Raw genomic sequence first — 17856 nt, 5'->3', positions numbered from 1 at the left:
TTAAAAACTCTTATGTAAGCAGTAACCACATTTTGAGTCATTTCAACTTGTTCAGGTTTTTACAGTGTAGTTCTATACCTCTTTTCCTTCTGAGCACTCAAAGCTCTTTCACATTACCTGTCATATTCACCCATTCACACCACATTCACGCACTGATGGTAGAGGCTGCTAGGGACCATCAGTATTAGCCAATCTCATTCATACACATTTATACACCGCTGAACAACAGAGGGAGTCATTTGGGGTTCAGTGACTTGCCCAAGGAGCTGGGATCAAACTGCCAACCTTTCAATTGAGAGACGACCAACTTATGGATGTTGTGATTCGTTTTAATATTTGGATATGGTGTGTTATAAAACAATGCAGAATAAATAACAGAATAAAAATAGAATAAAATAAAACAGAATGAAAAAAAATCCATAAAATAAAATGATGGAGTAAGTTATTAATGATCCAGTACTTTTTTATTTCTTACTCAGAAGCCATAACTTGACTCTTGTGTATGGACTGATCAGTTGTGATATTGTGATCTTCTGCTTCATAAGACTGACAGTGCTGAGAGTTAGGGAGACGGGTTCTGCTGAAGTAAAGGGATGAAATAATCTTTAAAGCATCCTTTTAATTATTTGTCTGTATTACAACATAAACCCAAATAAAGATAAACATGTAAGGTCGGTATCAGGCAACAGTTAGTGAGATCACAAATTGCTGTGTTAAAATTTAATCAAATGTTAGAGCGTGTAAAAATGTACAGTAAACAAAGCCTATGATATTAAGTTGAATAGCAAACTGCAGCATTTAGTGAAAAATATTGACTAAAAGAAATTGAAATCAGAGTAAAAAGCAGAGCAAACTTTTATTCACATTCATTTTCATCTCACATTCAGATAAGAGATGACCCGGCAGACTTTGAAATGAAGAGGACTGTCACACTCTGTCCTAGAGTGAGGGTAGTAGGTCGAAAGGCTGATTGAAAAAGGTGTAGTTTAACCTCAAAATGTACTTAAAAAAAGGCAGCAAGAAAAAGTCCATTTGATGCAAAAAAAAAAAGTGAAGTGTTTTTTTTTTTTGCCCTTTGAAGACAGTCCAGGGATATGTGAGCAAATAAGGCAACAAAGCAGCAGAAAAATATTTACAAATCACTGGCCAGAACCACTATTACCTCTTCACAGCACCACAGCCCTTCTGACTGCTTAGGCAGTGTAGATCCCCTCCATTTAAAGGCTAAGCCCCTCCCACTGGAAACATACAGTCTTTAACCCTTAAAGACCTAGACCCTTTTTGGGGGGCGCAAGACTCTCCTGTATTTTTCTTGTTTTTCTAACCTATTGAAGCACTCAGCATCAAGTGCCATACATCATTTTATTCAGGAGAACCTTATCTTTCACTGTGCTGCATTTGAAGTACCAGTTTTACTTTAGTTTTGTCTGATAATGGATGAAAATACTTAAGTTTTTTAAAAATCGTCTGGAAATTTAGGTCATTTTTTACTGTGAACTCAGACAGAACATCAGCAAGTTTTGTTTTGTTTTGTTAGAAAGTTGGACTTAGGTGTTTTAGACTTCCAAATGAATTTGTGTCACTATCAAACCTTTACTGAGCAAGTTACAGCCATTTTTTATAGTATTTTCTAAGACGTTTTTAGTGGAAAAAGCAGGTGTATTCTTATGTTTCATTTACTGACCCTGTGGATGTGTGTAAAAAAGGTCTTAGAGTAAGTAGAGATGTTATTATATCATAAATTAGGACACAGAGGTAAAAGGGCCTTTTCACATAAATACATTCTGATCATGAACACATGCAAACATGGTAACAAATAGTGGAAACTGTCTTCTTAAAGGAATTGAAATACACTTAGTGCAAATAAACAAATTGTAAATAATTTTCACTAACTATGAACATAATGAGAGAGCTGTAAATTATTTAGTAAAAATGAGCAAAAAGTGCAGATGATCTTCACCAATTATACACATAAAGTACAGAAACACATATACTATATATGTCCTGGAAAGGATCGATGCAGCTCCTGCACTCCTCCTCTCTGCCCCAGCTGTGTCTGCGTCAGAATCAGATGACTCCTCTGCAAAATTTGATAAAATTAGACATAGTGCCTCTTCTGTTGTGTACCTTCGTGTTGTCATTTTTATTTTGTGTTGAGTTCAAATAACGTGCAAATCTGTTCAATTTTGCTGTCCGGTTTTGTATACGGATTCTCCATCTTGTTTTCCGCTATTTACATTCAAATTTCCCCAAAAAAACACGTTTATTGGTGGAGTAGAAGGTTGCCATGGCGAAACACATCCTGGACATTTACATTTTGAACCAATCGATACACAGGGGTGGGACTAAGAATCTACACCCATTGCCAATTGGCTCAGAGGAAGAAACTACGTAGGTTTCCCTGACGAATCAATGCTGCAAAATGTGATGCCGTCATCGTGATCACCACGCAGCCGCTGAATTTTAAGTTTTTAAAGCTTGTTGATAGGATCAGCGGTTCAAAAGTTATTAAACATTTAAGAAGAAGAGCTATTTGTGGCCGCCGCCGGCCGTCTCGGTCTTTGAGGGTTAATTGGAATCAAAATTAATCAATTCAACCACACAGGTTATTTTCCATATCAAAACCCATTACAAATTCTATTTACATTCATTTACCCCACATTAAGTCATCAAAACATTAACCTAATTCCCGAGCTAGGAATTAACTTACAACCCCATTTAACACTCCCATCAGTTGGTATGGTGCAGTAAGACGCACTGAGCATGCTCCCTACTTGTTACTCAGGCACTATAAAAGACAGCCTGAAACTATGCTCGGGTCCTTTGTCACTGCCCAGCACCAGGAAGCACTGTGGTAAGAGAAGAGAAACTTAAGTAGATACAAACAACTCATGACATACAATCATTAAGTAATAAAGAGTTCACTCAAAACCATAACAATGTGTGTATATGAAACTTTATGGGAAAATAGCACAGGAAACTTACTAAGATGTTAAATGTAGTTCAGTGTGCACCCACCAAACTATCAGTAGCATGCTACCTGGCTAACATGTGGCATGTGGAATGAGTGATGGTGTGGTGTTCTGGTGTGGCTTGTTACCAGTGGCAGAGGAAACTGCCACTGGTAACAAGCCACACCATAAGAAAATGTTTTTAATGAATACAACTGAGTTAAAAAAAAAAACTGACTTTTCTCACTCCTGTTCATATTTTCTTGCCATTCAAGATAAAAAATCTTGAGACGTTTGCTTTAATTTAGGCAACAGCTAATTCCCTCTGCACTCTGTGTATTCCCTGTGGCAGTAACCATGGTGCTTTGGGCTGACATGTGTCTTCCATAGTGTTGCATGCAAATGAATCACTTTGTAACAGTGAGACAGAAACAGCCCACTGCAGGTGTGTGAGGCCAACTGGGAGGCCTGCTAAAGGTACCTGAGAGTTAGAGAAACAAGCTCTAGATTTTAATGGTGACCTACTTCTCTTCTGCTCAGCACACCTCTATTAACTTGAAGACATGCTCAACAGCCTCCTCTGAACTTGATACGTCTCCTGCAGCTTTCGTGCACGAAGAAAAAACATGATAATAAGGGGGTTTAAAACTCTTAACAAAAAAAAATACATTATTTAAATAATTTGCCTTGAAAAGATTCCAGCCTTGTGTGGTTGTAAAACAATAAGTTTAGGTTTTACCCATTTAACCCCCTGACGCCTTTCATTTAAAGCCTCTGGAAACGTAAATGGAATATTTAAACTTGCATAGAATATCAAAATGTAATGTGTAATCAAGCTTCAACAAAAATCTGAGTGAAAATAAACATCCATAACTGAAAAAAACTCTGTTCAAAAACCGCTTATTTTACAGGTCAGAGCATTTCTCAGGACTGTGTGGGCGTGGCCTAACTCTTTGATTGACAGGTCAAGAGAGAGTTCACAGCCTGCATGTTTGAACCGTCTGACTCTGAATCTACAGACATAAAAACTTCAGAATCTGAAAATTATTCATTTCAAATGGTCTCTGAGTGCTGAGTCACAAAATACTTCAGAATCAGGACTTCTATCATTTATTAGTTTTATAACTCTGTAGTCTCTGGGGCATCAGGACCATGGGACGCCCGGAGCAGAGGAGGCTGAAGTGTAGTATGTGCACGCAGAGGAGCTCGGCACTCGGCCGCGGCTCAACTCAACAGTGTCCCAAAGTTTCCCAAAATCCACCGCAGTTAGGGAAATAGAAGAATGACAACAAGCTGTCATCTTCAGCGGTGGATGTGCAGACAGGGACACACGAGCACAGCGGTGCAAAGAGCAGAGAGACCGCTATCCAGACAGATTACAGGCAGGATGTGATTAGCAAACAAGCTAACAGCTAAGACAACACTGAGGGGAGCTGGCTGAGACGTCAGGAGATGGTCTGAGTAGGAGCAGAGTATTTTTGTTGAACATGTGTGGTCGTGACTGTTTTATTTCTGATTGGTTAGATATTTATTTTGTCATAAATATCCAAGTTAACCCCGCCTTCTTTATCCTAGCATTAGAACGGTATCAAAAACGTAACCGATAATACTTCAAAAATTGAATAAAGTTCAGTTGTCATATTGTAAATATATATAATAATAAGTAAATGTGACTATAAATGCCATAGGTCGAACATTTTTGTTGATTTGGGTTACCAGAGGCTTTAAACTCTTGACTCAGGCTGCACTAAAGAGTTTGGTCTAGGATAGACCACTTGATGGGCTACCTGGTGAACTTATTTGTCAGATATAATAACTCAAGCATCCTTCTGTTTTTTCTTTCCTGTCCTGTATTCTAGTTTTTTTTTTTTTAGCTCCCATTGTTCGCCACTTATTCCAATTAGTACTCATGAAAGGGGAAAAAAGCCTCTTCTGAGCAGTTAACAAACTCAGTCCTTCATATAAGCCTTTTTTACATTGACTTTCCACCTCAGTGCCATAATGAAGCTCTGTGAGCACCACTTCATTGTGACTTATCATTAATCCTGCAACTCATTTCTCCCAAGAGCAAGTCATATATTGAATTCTTAAATTTAAACCAAATCTGTGAACTTCTCAAAGTACAATAACAACTTTTACAAATTGTTCTCTTTATGAATTATATTGACTGTGATGATACAAAGGACTCCAAGCGCTCTCACATTATTATTATTATTATTTTGAATCCCGTCTTGTTTGTAAAGCAGGTCATTGTGTGATATTCTTGTGAAAGCGAACACAATTTTCCACATCATTGTTCTACTCTGATCTAGTCTGCTGTAATCGCGCAGTATAGGTGAAACTGTGTGTACATTTACATTGCACTACAGCAGAGTGGAAGAACAAGAGGCTCCACGTGTAAACTCACAGCTGGAGCCTCAACACGCACGCACCAAGCACGCACGCGCGCGCGCACACACACACACACACACACACACTGCACACTGAAAATCTTTTCTCTATTTGTGAAGAAGCATTAGTTCAACAGAGTAGATTATTTATATGTTTGCCTCATTTATAACCTATGATAGTTTCCACATATTGGTTCTGGAAGACACTTCTTAAAGTTCACCAAACACCCACCCGTCTAACATTCCTGCTGATCATTTCACCTCCTGGTTCAGACTCTCTTTATTTCATTTCAAGTTTAATCCTGTTCATCCTAGGCCTTTACTCTTCTGTCACTATCAGAAATGCTCATAAATCTTTTTACAACTCATTTCTTCAGTTTAATCCAGTCTGATTTCCTTTGGGTTTGAGACATTAGGAGATACTAAGTCTTTTAATAACATAGATGGTATTGTCAACTTTGTGCAAGCATCTGAGGACTTGTTTAGACAGTTGTTTAGACATGAGGCCCGTTCTTACTCAGGAGACCATCAGACAATTCATAGTTTTCAGTCACGTGACCTGCGCGAAAGCCTGAAGGGCAAAAAAAGAGTGTAGTAAAATGACGGCTTCCATTCATGCAGACGTGTAAAACTGTCTCTCCCTTCCCAAAGTTCACTGTCAAGCCTTGACACTAAAGCCTGATTTATACTTCTGCGTCGAATCGACGGCGTAGCCTCCGCCGGAGGTTTGAGTCCTACGCACTTAGCTGATGTGCACCTCCTCCAAAATGTAACTACCCGTAAAATCGACGTGGACCGCAAGCCCTGTGATTGGTCCACTCGGAGGCATTGTGTTTCCTGCGTTTACAGCACTTCCAGGATCATCATCTCCTCTCTATTCTTCATGTAATCATGTCTGTATGATGAACAGCAACATGTATCAGCTGTAGATTAACATAACACGCTCTGAATCTCTGTGGAAAAGTAAACAGAGGCGACCGGCTATCAGAGAGACCACACTGCCCTCAAGCGTTCCGGCGGAGAATTGCCGCACGACATGGACACATCAACGCACAAGTATGTGGTGCTCATGTCTGCGTCAGTCCCTGCTGTGTGGGCGACGCAGAAGTATAAATCCCCCTTAAATATGAACCTTCTCCTCACCTTACCTCAGACCACTTTATCACCACACTGTCAGGATAAAAGTGTCCGGCTGTGAAAACAGAGATGTTATTACTAAGTTTGCGTTGGCTGATTTGCTATCCGTGTCATCAAGTTACCGGTGGAGTTGTTTACATCGGTCCATGCACTTCGACCATGAATTAAAATACTCTGTTTTTACTTCAACTTACGGTTAATGAAATGTTCCCTTAAAGAAATGTAGTTTTGTTCCCTCACCAGCGACAGCAGAGTGTCTAATATAATTAATCCACATTTCCTCCTCTCAGGGTTTTCTTTCTCCAAGGGGAATGTTAAGAAGCAGAACCCGGGCTTGTCTCCTCGTCATATAATTTAAATATGTGAGGCATTTTAAAAAGTGTTTAAAAAAGTAGTTGGCAGCAGAGTTTGGTCATTCCCCCGTAGCATGTAGCAGGAGGAAGCCTTTTTGGCCCTCCAGGGGGGCGGGTCCATAAGTGTGTGATGTCACGTGAAAATTATGAATTGGTGAAAATAGGCGAGCTGGTCCTCTTGGAGTGCAACTGAGGTGCCGGTTCTTTCATTAATTCAGAAAATACAAACAGATGTATTTATTTTTATTCAGAAAAACTGTTCTCGTAATTCTGAGATAATTATCTGATTAATTCAGATAAAAACAGAGCAGGTTTTTTTTTCTTATGTGAATGTATTACACTCCCATACCTTAAAAAAAACCTTGAAATAAATGCAGGTTCTTTGTTATTGAAACTATCTATTACCCTCTGCTGCATTAGGATCATAATCATCATTGTGTCTCAGTGAGCCAGTTTAAATAACAAAGTACACATGTTTGCCACTTTCTTCTTCTTCTTCTTTATATTATTACCTTTTGTACAAGGTGAGAATAATTTGTATTTGTTGCTGAGAGTGGGTAGCCCACATAAGGCTTGTTAAGCCCTGTGCCAGTGGAAACCTTGGAATCAGTCAGCAATCAGAAAATGAAGCAGTGGCAAGAGTTCACTCCGGAGGACTCTTTTCTGTGCCTGCTTTTTATTACATATCATTCCGGCATCACTTCTCTCATGCATAATTCTGGCTGTTTTTAGGGCTTTCAATTGAGACCTCAACAGTTGGGAACATGTATAAACAGCACTGCAACATGCTATTATTCATCTCTATCATCATCCTGCATCTTTCTAAATATGTTTCCTTCTCTGCCTTTATTTTTTTTCATGCTGCTTCTGAGCACATTCCCCTGCCTTCCTCCGCCCCCCAGTCTTGGTAGCTTTTTCATTTTATCATTTCATCAGTCCCGGCAGAAGTCATCAGCCACCTCAACCAGCTCCCCCACCACCACTGTCTAGACACCATGTGGGATTTATCTTGCTGTTGCTGCGGCTCAGGGCAGATGCCTTCGATTACTAAATCTCCCTGTTGGGTCTAAGCGGCAAAGATTTTCTGAAATGACTAATTATCATATCATCGGTTACAATGCGTGATTATCTTGACTTCTTTCTGTGACTCTCTTGATTGAAATGACTATCTAATCTAACCATACCAGACATTGTGGGAGTGGATGTACATTTCAATCCTTTTTGTAATTTGAATCTCTTTCTTGTACTACTTGCTCAACATACACAGACTGCATGTTTGTCAAAGGTAATGCCTCCAAGCATTGGGTGAAGTTCTGCATAGAGAAGAATAGCTTACCCAGCACTCAAATGAGCATGATGTTTGATGCTCCTGGGGGATCAGAATCGTATTCTGATGTTGTGAAAATGTTCAGTGTGCTGGGCCAAATTAGATTGCCAGTTGAAGAGTTATTTGAATTATGCATTACCTTGTGTATGTTATCCATCCCAGCTATACACATAAAATGGTTTTAATCTCCCATAAATTCCCTTTTAATCTCTGGTAAATTCATAAACATTGCAGAGCAACAACAGATTTGTTAAAGATATTTGCAATGCTTCATTGCTAAGCTTAAAGTCTATAATAACACTTACATGGTGTGCCAAACAAAGCTGATGATACACAAATTAGGAATTTGTAGCAAGTTTTAATAATATTAATAATACATTTTATTTATATAATGCTTTTCAAAAACTCAAAGACACTGTACAATTGTTAAGATTAAAACAAGCAAGGAACATAAATCAAACAAAACAAAAGTACAGTACAAACACAATGAAAAGCTGACTTAAAAAGGTGAGTTTTTAATACAGAGATTTGAATGTTGAAGGGTGACAGCAGTTTGGGATATGAGTGGGGAGAGAATTCCAGAGGGTGGGGGTGGCTATTGAGAAAGCTCTGTCCCCCCAGGTTCGGTTCTTGGTTCTGTGAGGTTGGAGACAGGAGGTTGGCATGTGAGGAACGCAGGTTACGGGAAGGAGTGTGATGGTGGAGGAGGTAAGTGAGGGAGGAAGGGGCCTAGAGGCTGAGGGCTTTGTGGGTGAGGAGGAGGATTTTAAACTATATGCGGTAGGTAGGGGACGGGGAGCCAATGAAGATGTTGGAGGATGGGGGTGATGTGGTCACGGTAGGAGGCGTGCACTCGCAGAGTTCTGAATGTATTGCAGTTTATGGAGGACTTTAGAAGATGTGCTGTATAGGATGCTGTTGCAGTAATCTAAACGGGATGTGATGAATGCGTGGATAAGGGTTTCTGCGGCAGAGAAAGAAAGGATTGGAGGGAGGCGGGCGATGTTTCTGAGGTGGAAGAAGGCCGTTTCAGTGAGCTGGGTGACATGGTGCTGAAAAGAAGGGTTTCTGTCAAAAATTATTCCAAGGCTACGGATGTGAGGTGCAGGAGATAGAGTTGAGTTATTGAATGTGAGACTGAAATTTGGAATGGGATTTGTTAGGGACTTAGGGCTGATGATTATGAGGTTGGATTTGTTAGAGTTTAGTGACTTAGTTTTGTGATTTTTTGGACATCCCTGGTACCTGAAAGTGCTTTAAGGGTGCAAAAGAACCACTGCTCAAACCAAGGCCAAATCATGATATTAACCCAATACTTTCTAATTGGAGGTACACGTTACAAAAAAGGCTCCTCTACTTTGTGAAATGGGTTGTTGTGCCCTGACAAGAAAGAAGAGTAGCAGTCAGTCGTCCATCTGTTAGACCTCGAACATAATTTATTTAATATCACTTCAATCAGTAGAAAACAACTCACACAGCTTATAATGTGTGTTGTGTAGAGTAATAATCAAGTCAAGATACTCAATATTCACAGTGTATTTGAATGTTTTCATCTGCAGCAGCCACCAGTGTGTGATAGCAGGGCACCATTACCGCTTGAAAGTAGACAGTAATAAAGCAAACACGTCAGAGAAGTGTAATGGATTTTGCTATCTGCAAAAACTTCATTATACAGTATATCACATATACTGTGGAGCTCCACGGGTTGGGCTGTAATTTATTTTCCTCACGAACACACAATGTACACAAAAGTGTGACAGTGTTCTGCTGGCCTGCTCCTGCAGCCTGCCCTGTCTCACCCTGCAGTCTCATACTTACCATACTGCTCAGGCAGGACACAAGCTAGTGAACGTCCTGTACTGCTCTTCCTTATTTTGGATGTTTTGTAAACAGTTGTCCGATACTACCTAAAGTTATAGCTGGAGCCATATTCTACAGCACTTGGATGTGCACTGAAAGCATGGAAACTCAATGAGGGATTGAAGAATGATGGTATATTTGAATGTCAACACATCACCTTTACTTCCACACTCTCAGACTGTGGTTCACAATCAAGGATTCATTGCCAAAAATATATACAAAGAGCTCTTCTCTTGTATCTGACACCTCCTCTGTATTAAAGGTAACTAAATTATGCATTTTTCTGGAGCTTGGTAATATTGAAAATGATGTTATCACGATAAAATATTTCCTATCAGTCGATATCGATAATTATCATGGTAAATATCAAATCATTATTTCATTTAGATTTAAAGGCACATTTTATGGTCCTGAGTGAAAGAAACCAGACAGTTTGTTAGTTTGTATCTGGATTTAGTTTTATGATAAACTCCTTGAATCCATCATTTCTGACGGTGCTAAGAGGAAGCAGGTCTTTAATGGAAGATGAGATTTTTGTGAAGTTTTAGTTTGTAGATTCTTATTTTTCTCAGGTTGAGGTTATTTGCATAATTTGATTTAAAATTTACAACAAAGATATATCAAACTGTATTCTGTGTATCAGTTTACAGAGTATTGTTTTAAGTTGTGCTCTTCCCTTTAATATGACTAAGAGTTACAGGCAGAGTGATGTCTTTTCTCATAGTGCAGTGAATGCATCACGGTTATTCAGTGTTCAGTTGTCCTACGGTCACAGTGGACATTAAACGTGTTAGAAATGCACAGCAGAAGTTGTCTCTGTGCTCTTCCTTTAGCCACACCCTGAAAGTTTATTTAATGAAGTGTATGAAGTTAATAGTTAACTCAGAGTCGACACAGTGTCAGACTAACGACTCTGCTTTGAGCTGCTAGGTTTTGAGTTTTCTTCAGTGTCGCTGTCCCTCGTTTCAGCTGTGTTTACATTCAGCTCTGAATGTCTTTAAGCCCCGCCCACCCCTCACCCTGCGACATGATTGGCTGTTCAAAGCCGTCTTCTTCTTCTGTCTAATGTTGGGTGGCAACTAGTGTTTAAGGCTCATTGTTCCAGTGGTTGGGAGGTGTAATTCCAGGTTTATTTATATCAAATTTGTATGGAACATTTTTCATATTTATATTGAGAAAAATGACATCATGATAATTATCGTTATTGAATTATTGCCCAGCCCTACATTTTGCAGTATTTTCTGAAACATTAATTTAGCCTTGGAAATGGTGCACCTCACATTACTGTGGTGCCACAGAATGACTGAAAAATCTGGTGTTGTTGATGCATGTTTTTTCCAGCCTTACTGATCAAAGTTAACCTCTCATCGTCTGAATAGGAGAATACATGCTGTGTTTGCCATTTACTTCTATTTATTGTAAGAGAGGAGGAAGCAAGAATCTTCTGAGAAGGGTTTTTTGAAAAGGAGAAATTTATTTCTTCTTATTCCTTCATTTTTCTTCATTTGAATGTCTCTGTGCTCAGATACAGACCACTGTTTTTGCCTTGTCTTGCTATTTCTTTGTACTTATTGCACTGTTCAAATAAACGATGCTTGCTGAAATACCTTGCTTGTTTTTGAAAAAAAAATGGGGCCTAGACCGCAAGGCCAATGGTGACCCAAAATTCCTACAAATTTTTATACCACTAAATGCCAATTTTGCAGAGGCTCTCAAATACATCTGCCAATGCAATAAACACAGGTTCATATTATAAACCTATTTATATGATGCACTGGTAAACATCACAAATTGTTGTTCCCTCAAAGAATAAGTTGTATTCTTTTTGTCAAACTGACTGTAAGTGATTAAGTCTGTGCTTGTTCCTGTCATCAAAGCATCATTTGTACTTTCTAAAGCCAAGTACAAGAAGCACACTGTGATAATTAGACCTTAATGGAGTAACTGAGACTTCTTTCGTGTTAATCATAACAAAGAGCTGTAACCACAGGAAACGGAGTGATTACACCCTGCGTGGACACATAATCCCAACATCACTGGGCAAATAAATAATAAATGATCAAATAAAAGAAGGTTGACAGAAGTAAATGAAGGCCTTTTTTTCTGGATAATTGCTCTCCATAAATCAGACTCCATATCCATTATTACCACCTTAATAGCTGCTGAAGACACGTCTCACTTAAAATCATTCTCTTTGTGCCTCTGTGTCTTGACAGGCAGTCCAAATTGATGTTTTGTCTGCTCTGTGGTTTTGCCCTTTTAAATGCTTATAACAGCATCTACCTGCTTCTGACACTCACTAATGGCTGTTGTATAAACATGCTGGTGCCCACGTTTATATTTATCTGTGATTTCTGTCCTTGTTGTCCCACAGAGAGCAGCGTCTTGCAGAGTCCTGTGTTCACCAAGCAGCCTGGCAGCATCGTGTATCCTGTGGAGACGGTGGAGAGGAACAGGGAGGTGGTGTTTAGCTGTGAAGCACAGGGAAGCCCACCTCTCTTGTACCGGTGAGTGTGTGACTGCGGCGCCTTGTCTGTCCCCCTCTGCGCACTCCCCAATGTTCCTCCCTAATGCTTTCTGTTTCAGAATCCTCTAATTTTAGAACACCTGTCACCTGCTGTAAAAGTGTCTCAGTCTTAAATCCTCTTTGTACGTTGGCAGCTTTATTCTAAAAATAAGCCACTGGAGAAATGCATCATCCGTACTGTAAATCCAGCAACGTAATATAGTACATCATATTTTTAATGTGACAGGAGGCTGATGCATTTGAAAATATTCACTGACAATATTAAAAGGAAAATAGATAAACCGTTAAAATTTCCATTTAAATGTTGGATCCAGGTGAAAATATTCAAATTTAAAAAAATAAATAATTTAAAAAACATGTAAAAAGACTTTACATTTGTTACTACATTATTAAAGACAAATTGCAGGATTAAAATGTTAACATTTGTGTAAATCTGTGAAGGAAAAAGGCACATTAACTTTACTAAAACTTCAAAATATTAATGTTCAAATTCAATAAGCCACACGGGGCCAGGATCTGCTGCAGTGACATTTACTAATCACCATACTTTTTGGTGAAAACAACAAAAATACAAACACTTATTGTTTGTATTTATCCCTTCTGCCATGACATTATCAAGTCACTTGGAGGTTGTTAGGACAATTGCTGCCTTGCTCCCTGAAAGCTGGAGTTCTAATCTTGGTACTCTGAGGATATAGAAGAATACAATAGCCTTTATTTGTCATTGTATAGCTTTAGCTATATATACACTGCCAGTCAAAAGTTTGGACACACCTTCTCATTCAATGGTTATTATTTATTTTAATTATTTCAACATTGTAGATTAATACTGAAGACATCAACTATGAAATAATCTGGTTTTGCCATAATCTGGATTACAACAGTAGTCAATAGGACTATCCATTGTGTACTAACCCTACCTCTGAACAACACAACTGGTCTCAAAACACATTAAGAGGCAAGTCATTCTACAATGAACTCTTGACAAGGCTCATGTTAATTAGAAACCATTCCAGGAGACCAACTTCATGAGCAGACTGAGAGATACCAAGAGTGTGCAAAGCTGTCATGAAGGAAAAAGGGGGCTACTTTACAGAATCTAAAATATAAAACATATTCTTCTTTGTTTAACACTTTTTTGTTCATTCAATAATTCCATATTTGTTCTTTCATAGTTTTAATTTATTTGGTATTAATCTAAAGTGTTTACAATAATTAAAATAAACACTAACCCTTGAATGAGAAGGTGTGTCCAAACTTATGACTGGTAGTTTAGCTATATAGGCTACATAGGTGTACAATGAATTTTGAAAGCGCTGCTCCTGCAGGTACATGTAATAAATAAAAGAAAAAGTAGTGGAAAAATATTTTTGAAAGACAATATAGAATTTAATATAAAAAGAAATGTCCTTTATTTACAGTCAGGCAGAGAGAGGATAACTATAAGGACATTTATTATCTCAGGAGATGCATCATCTTGTTTTCAAGGGGTCCAATCGGGAAAAATTGGCTATGTTTGGTCACATTAATATCTTCTATGTTTAAAATGGAATTACTTTTCATTTCAAAATCATTTTTTTAAGTCCATATATAAAATGTGAATTCAGGAATCAAATATATTCTGCACAAACGTGAGCTTTGTTAGCGTAACTTTTACACCTCGGAGCAGGCATTGAATTATCACACCTGTGTGTGAGCAGATAAAGGGTTTACTTTGTTTTGAGGTTTGTGGATAAGGAGATTTAATAAAAACAATAATAATGATAACAGTAATAACAATTAAAAAAATACAAATGAAAAAAAAAGTCATCATAATAAAATTAACAGCAGATAAAAAAAACAAAACTGTATATAAAGAATTTAAGGGAAAGTGTGGAAAAGAGAGATATAAATATAAATTATATTTAAATATAGAAACATATATCATATGGTTATATTAATGTAGTTGACAGGAAATATGAAATGCAAAACATGCAAGATGCAAAACAACATGCACTGTGTGTGTGTGTGTGTGTGTGTGTGTGTGTGTGTGTGTGTGTGTGTGTGTGTGTGTGTGTGTGTGTGTGTTAGTTAATTAATGTTATGATTAAGAGTTATCCAACAGCTGATATAAATATAAAGTTAATGAACAAATAATGAAGCAGAGAAGAAAAGCTGTTGACTTTTATATAAAAGAGGTCGTAAATAATCAGTGAGGATGTCAGGATGAAAGGACAGGTACAGAAAATATAACAATAATAATAACAATTTTAAATGAATAGAGAGGAGAAAACTAATTAGGAAATATTCATCTTTTCAAGATGTAATCCTAGACATCATCATAATGTGTGAATGGAGAGGAGGAAAACATGAGTAATGGAGTTTAACGTATGTGTGAAATGTAATGTTATGATGTTTGTCAGTGTTAATCACCTCAGGCAGAACTTTTTTTTTTTTAAATCTAATTACAATAAAAGCTATTCTTTTTCATCATGTGGTTTGTTTAGTTAGCATTTATAATTACTTAAGGAGCACATTCTTTGTGGCTAAAGTAAATGTCATCATGAGTGATCCTCTGGTTTCTTGAGGAGACTGATTCTTGAGGGAGGAGCCTGAAGGATGGAGCAGCCCAGGACAGTAGTCATGTATTGATGAATGATGATTTCCTAAAGTGTTGTGTGATGTACAGCACCAGGTGGCATGGAAATGTGTACAGGAGGAGTTTGTGTACAGTCAGAGCAAATGTGAGATTGTGAAAACCTGACCTACAGTGACATGAACTGGATTATGTTGTATTCAAGTGGCAACCTCCAGTCTTAAAATATGACGCCTATGAGGATGTGCTAAAACTGCAGTTTCATGGAGTGTCCACTTGAGGCTATCTGCAGAAACATCAGAACCACATACACACCCATTCAAAGAAGACGATCTTTACAGCAGAAACTAAATATGTTTACAGCCTGATTAAAAAAAACAATTTAGGTTCTGAATAGCTCACACTGTCAGTTTTATTTACAGCTCTGTATTTTCGAAGATATAAAACTAGTGCTGGGCGATATTGAAAATTATGTTATCACGATATTATATTTCATATCAGTCAATATCGATATTTATCATGATAATATCAAATCATTATTTAATTAGATGTAAAGTCAGATTTTTGAAGAGTGTGAAGTTTTAGTTTGTAGATTCTTATTTTTCTCAGGTTGAGGTTATTTCCATAATTTGATTTAAATTTACAACAAATATATATAAAACTGTATTCTGATTATCAGTTTAGTAGAGTATTTTCATGAGCTGTGCACTCTCCTTTAAGATTACTAAGGGTTACGGGCAGAGTGATGTTGTTTCCCACAGTGCAGTGAATGCATCACGGTTATCCAGTGTTCCGTGTCCTGTGGACATTAAAGTGTTAGAAATGCACAGCAGAAGTTGTCTCTGTGCTCTTCCTTTACCCACATCCTGAAAGTATATTTAATGAAGTGTATGAAGTTAATAGTTAACTCAGAGTCGACACAGTTGTCAGACTAACGACTCTGCTTTGAGCTGCTAGGTTTTGAGTTTTCCTCAGTTTCGCTCGTTTTAAATTGTTACATTCAGCTCTGAATGTCTTTCAGCCCCGCCCCACCCCTCAACCTGCAACATGATTGGGTGTTCAATGCAGTCTTTCTTCTGTCTAATGTTGGGTGGCAACTAGCTTTTAAGACACATTGTTCCAGTGGTTGGGAGGTGCAATGACAGGTTTATCTATATCTTTTTTTATCGAACATTTGTCATATTTATATTGAGAAAAATTATATCACGATAATTATCGTTATGGAATTATCGCCCAGCACTATATAAAACGTACAAGTTTTGCCCAAATAAGGACATGAATGACTTGATTCACAGACAGGAAGGAACACTGTAGCTGTTAACGTGGAGGCTAAAGACCTGCCTCTTTACCTCACACTAGCTTGACAGAAGTAAGGTAGACTCAGCATTTCCAATATGGCTCTGAATGACAAATGGCTTTCCCATTTGATAATGATCATTATTTCAATCGTCTAACTGGGGAAGCATATTGTTTATTGGATTTTGAATGAAGAAGTCATTTGAATTAGGATAATGTTTGTGATGATATTTATTTGCCTTCATGTTATCAAAGTATGAGCTGTAAATGTTTATGGAGGAGATTAACTTCTCTGTGTAAGAGTTGGAGATCAACTTTTCCTCTGAAATCTTAATAAAACTCGAGAGGGCAGAGGCTTGTCGTAATAGTTTTATGACTTCTAATCAATGTAATTAGGATTTGAATACAAGTCATTTGAAAATAGGAGTTTCACTTTCCTGTTTGGACGTAAAGTCAGTCACCAAATGAAAAGAATGAGCACTAACACATGGATGGTATATTGTTCTCTTAATTCTCAGACAGTTTAATCCATACTCTCTACATGACATTTCTGTTCTAAAGAGGAAACCATAAAGTCTTAATCTGACAAAGCCTGAAGCAGCCTCCCCTGACAGTGAATCAGACTTTTCAAAGACTCATAAGTGTTTGGAGCTTCCAATGTGCTTCACCACATTATAGTCTTAATAGTGATGAAGAGGGAGGAAAGTGTCCTTTTTAGCTGTATTATCACACAGCAAATTGTCATTGTGTCCTCGGATTCAGTCCTCCTTTTGTCCTGAATGAAACCGCTCCAGGATTTGTCTCTTGATACGGCAACAAGAGAGTCTTGGCTCAGTTGTTTCTAGCTTTCAAAGAGACTTGTTCATCCTCACAAATCAGCCCCGAGCTGATCAGGATCATAGGAATGTATTACATGAGTTCTATTTTGTGGTGGATTTTCCTTTCAACCCCCTGCTGGAAATGTGTCTTGTCTATTTGTGGCTTAGGACTGCACACTAAGCTTTGCATGCGCAGAGCTCAACCTCGTTTTTTTTTCTGACATAGTTCAAAGAGCAGCTGTTTTTCCCTCTTTATTTCTCCTCCCATAGACCATTAGTCTACTGGAAGTGTGTTACGTGGTGTTGCAGCATCTCTAGCAAGTAAACTTCAAATCAATCATGTTTGCTCACTGAAATTGCTGGGGTGAGATTTGGAAAGATTGGTACATTTTATACTGGGGATTGAGCCAGCTTAGAGGATGACCTAATCAGCTGTTTCCTGTCAAGGTCGCGTGCGGGCCTGTCAGCGCGGCTGATGCCTTTTAGAGATGTGTTGCCACTTCCAGACAACAGCTAAATCATGTTCAAAGTTCATTAATTGCACGTCACACAGCAGTAAATTGTGACAGTTTGAGCTGCAGTGTTTACATTAGGTGCCACAGGAGAAAATACGTGTTTGGTT

At 38.1% G+C, this 17856-nt stretch overlaps 1 protein-coding gene across 1 annotated transcript in view; it reads left to right on the top strand.

Annotated features, from left to right (window-relative positions):
• The first annotated feature begins 2763 nt into the window (after window positions 1-2763).
• The window catches only part of LOC117819604 (contactin-4-like), a 184149-nt gene continuing 169056 nt past the window's right edge, over window positions 2764-17856 (top strand). The window contains exons 1-2 of the mRNA XM_034693060.1: window positions 2764-2854; window positions 12393-12525. Coding sequence (XP_034548951.1) covers window positions 2764-2854; window positions 12393-12525 — 224 coding nt within the window. The remainder of the gene's footprint in view (window positions 2855-12392; window positions 12526-17856) is intronic.

The sequence above is a fragment of the Notolabrus celidotus genome, chromosome 1 (genome assembly GCF_009762535.1).
Source record: "Notolabrus celidotus isolate fNotCel1 chromosome 1, fNotCel1.pri, whole genome shotgun sequence".
Lineage (NCBI taxonomy): Eukaryota > Metazoa > Chordata > Actinopteri > Labriformes > Labridae > Notolabrus > Notolabrus celidotus.
Note: the sequence above shows the minus strand (reverse complement) of the source record. Positions and strands in the feature narration are given on the sequence as shown.